The sequence below is a fragment of the Salvelinus namaycush genome, chromosome 24 (assembly GCF_016432855.1).
Source record: "Salvelinus namaycush isolate Seneca chromosome 24, SaNama_1.0, whole genome shotgun sequence".
NCBI lineage: Eukaryota > Metazoa > Chordata > Actinopteri > Salmoniformes > Salmonidae > Salvelinus > Salvelinus namaycush.
This window is the reverse complement of record NC_052330.1, coordinates 30,616,388-30,619,870: the sequence shown is the minus strand read 5'-3', so window position 1 is coordinate 30,619,870 and position 3,483 is coordinate 30,616,388. Positions and strand designations below refer to the sequence as shown.

At 47.3% G+C, this 3,483-nt stretch overlaps 1 protein-coding gene across 1 annotated transcript in view; it reads right to left on the bottom strand.

Moving 5' to 3' along the window:
- LOC120019389 (golgin subfamily A member 6-like protein 2) overlaps nucleotides 1–2,457 on the bottom strand; it is an 11,518-nt gene extending 9,061 nt beyond the window's left edge. Inside the window, exon 1 of the mRNA XM_038962677.1 lies at nucleotides 2,241–2,457. Coding sequence (XP_038818605.1) covers nucleotides 2,241–2,457 — 217 coding nt within the window. The remainder of the gene's footprint in view (nucleotides 1–2,240) is intronic.
- Between the last annotated feature and the right edge of the window lie 1,026 nt (nucleotides 2,458–3,483).

Here is a 3,483-nt window from a genome sequence, read left to right as displayed (position 1 = left end):
TAGTCTGAGAGGTACACTACATCTTCATACTCTTGCCAATTCATCGATCTGTCACAAATATACTCACTTAGATCAGAGAAATCGTTGAAGAGTAATGGGACTTCATCACACTCCAATGAGACATGGATAATGAGACATTGAAAACTATGACACTATGGTCTAAGTCATTTCTCTGGCATTGCTCTGTCTTGCTACTTTACCTCAGAGTTACATTATGGGCCATTACTCTTCATTGAGTTCCACCATGCAGCTCAGTTCTGTGGAGAGAGAGAGAGATAGAAAGAGAAAGCAAAGGGGGAGAGAGAGAAGGGGCAGAGAGATAGATGGGGGGAGAGAGAGAAATGGGGTAGAGAGAGACCTAAGAGAAATAGACAGGCAGAGCGAGAGAGAGAGAGACCTAGGAAGAGGGAGAGTGAGGCAGAGAGAGAGAGAGAGAGACCTAGGAAAGAGGGAGAGTGTATCAGAGAGAGAGGGAGAGAGAAAAAGACCTAGGAAAGAGGGAGAGTGAGACAGAGAGAGAAGGAGAGAGAGACCTAGGAAAGAGGGAGAGTGATGCAGAGACAGAGGGAGAGAGAGACCTAGGAAAGAGGGAGAGAGATCAGTTCATTCATGTGTTTCTTTCAGGAGAGATTTGGACTCTCTAGAAGGCTCAGAGTAGGCATAAGGGTTTAGCAGGAATAATAAATGAATTCATTTCAGTCTATTTCCAAAGCTTAGATTACTTTCATGCTGTATATATTTAGAGAGCAGAATGAAACCATGGAGAATCCTTCCACTTCCTCCTGATGGTGTGATGCATTGGCATTGCCTGGGTGAATGATGGGTTGATGAATGTGAGTTTATATTGAAGACATTGAGTCTAGTCTCTATAATTACCCGATCTTTCTTTTTCTGTGCCCTCTCTCTCAATCTTTATCTCTCTCTCTCTCAATTTCTCTCTCTCTCAATCTCTCTCGCTCAATCTCTCACTCTCACTCTCTCTCTCTCTCTCTCTCTCTCTCTCTCTCTCTCTCTCTCTCTCTCTCTCTCTCTCTCTCTCTCTCTCTCTCTCTCTCTCTCTCTCACCCTCTCTCCATATCCCTCTCTCCATATCCCACTCTCTATCTTTCTATCTTTCTCACTCCCTGTGTTTCTATCATGCACTTGCCATCTCTCCTTCTTAAGTCAATTGGTCACATACTTAACAGATGTTATTGCGGGTGTTGCGAAATGCTTATATTCCGAGCTCCAACAGTGCAGTAATATCTAACAATTCACAACAATACACACAAATCTAAAAGTAAAAGACTGGAATTAAAAAATATATAAATATTAGGATGAGCAATGTCGGAGTCCGAAGTCCGGAGATTAAAAACACTACTAGCTCTAGCTACATTTATGTGAAATGTTTAAAAGTACGAATGTTTCACCGCTTCTGCCATGTAGTGTAGTCTGAGAGGTACACTATATCTTCATACTCTTGCCAATTCATCGATCTGTCACAAATATACCCACTTAGATCAGAGAAATCGTTGAAGAGTAATGGGACTTCATCACCCTCCAACATGTAATATGAGACATTGAAAACTATGACACCATTGTACATAGGGCAGCAGCCTCTAAGGTGCAGGGTTGAGTAACCGGGTGGTAGCCTGCTAGTGACAATGACTAAGTTCCCGGCAGGGTACTGGGTGGAGGCTGGCTAGTGATGGCTGTTTAACAGTCTGATGGCCTTGAGATAGAAGATGTTTTTCAGTCTCTTGGCCCCAGCCTTGATGCACCTGTACTGACCTCGCCTTCTGAATGATAGCGGAGTGAACAGGCTGTGGCTCGGGTGATTGATATGCTGGCGTTCCCGTGACATCGGATGCTGTAGGTGTCCTGGAGGGCAGGCAGTGTGCCCCTGGTGATGCATTGGGCTGACCGCACCAAACTCCGGAGAGCCCTGATGTGGATATTTCGGCGTGCTCCCTCTGCTGTCTCCTGTAGTCCACGATCAGCTCCTTTGCTTTGTTGACGTTAAGGGAGAGGTTATTTTTTTGGCACCATTCCGCCAGGGCCCTCACCTCCTCTCTGTAGGCTGTCCACTCCACCAGGACCCTCACCTCCTCCCTGTAGCCTGTCCACTCCACCAGGACCCTCACCTCCTCCCTGTAGGCTGTCCACTCCGCCAGGACCCTCACCTCCTCCCTGTAGGCTGTCCATTCCACCAGGACCCTCACCTCCTCCCTGTAGGCTGTCCACTCCACCAGGGCCCTCACCTCCTCCCTGTAGGCTGTCGACTCCACCAGGACCCTCACCTCCTCCCTGTAGGCTGTCCACTCCACCAGGACCCTCACCTCCTCTCTGTAGGCTGTCCACTCCACCAGGACCCTCACCTCCTCCCTGTAGGCTGTCCACTCCACCAGGACCCTCACCTCCTCCCTGTAGGCTGTCCACTCCGCCAGGACCCTCACCTCCTCCCTGTAGGCTGTCCATTCCACCAGGACCCTCACCTCCTCCCTGTAGGCTGTCCACTCCACCAGGGCCCTCACCTCCTCCCTGTAGGCTGTCCACTCCACCAGGACCCTCACCTCCTCCCTGTAGGCTGTCCACTCCACCAGGACCCTCACCTCCTCCCCATAGGCTGTCCACTCCACCAGGACCCTCACCTCCTCTCTGTAGGCTGTCCACTCCACCAGGAGCCTCACCTCCTCCCTGTAGGCTGTCCATTCCACCAGGGCCCTCACCTCCTCCCTGTAGGCTGTCCACTCCACCAGGACCCTCACCTCCTCCCTGTAGGCTGTCCACTCCACCAGGACCCTCACCTCCTCTGCCTCTGTCTCGTCATTGTTGGTAATCAGGCCAACTACTGTTTAAATATATATATATATTTCACTAGGCAAGTCAGTCAGTTAAGAACACTTCTTACGGGATCGATATGACAACAGCCAGTGAAAGTGCAGGGCGCCAAATTCAAAAAACAGAAATCTCATAATTAAAATTCCTCAAACATACAAGTATCTTATACCATTTTAAAGATAATCTTGTTGTTAATCCCACCACAGTGTCCGATTTCAAAAAGGCTTTCACAGCGAAAGCACCACAAACGATTATGTTAGGTCACCGCCAAATCACAGAAAAACACAGCCATTTTTCCAGCCAAAGACAGGAGTCACAAAAAGCAGAAATAGAGATAAAATGAATCACTAACCTTTGATGATCTTCATCAGATGACACTCATAGGACTTCATGTTACACAATACATGTATGTTTTGTTCGGTAAAGTTCATATTTATATACAAAAATCTCACTATACATTGGCGCGTTATGTTCAGTAGTTCCAAAAACATCCGGTGATTTTGCAGAGAGCCACATCAATTTCCGGAAATACTAAAAATAAACGTTGATCAAAGATACAAGTGTTATACATGGAATTTTAGATCCACTTCTCCTTAATGCAACCGCTGTGTCAGATTTCAAAAAAGCTTTACGGAAAAAGCAAACCATGCAATAATCTGAGGT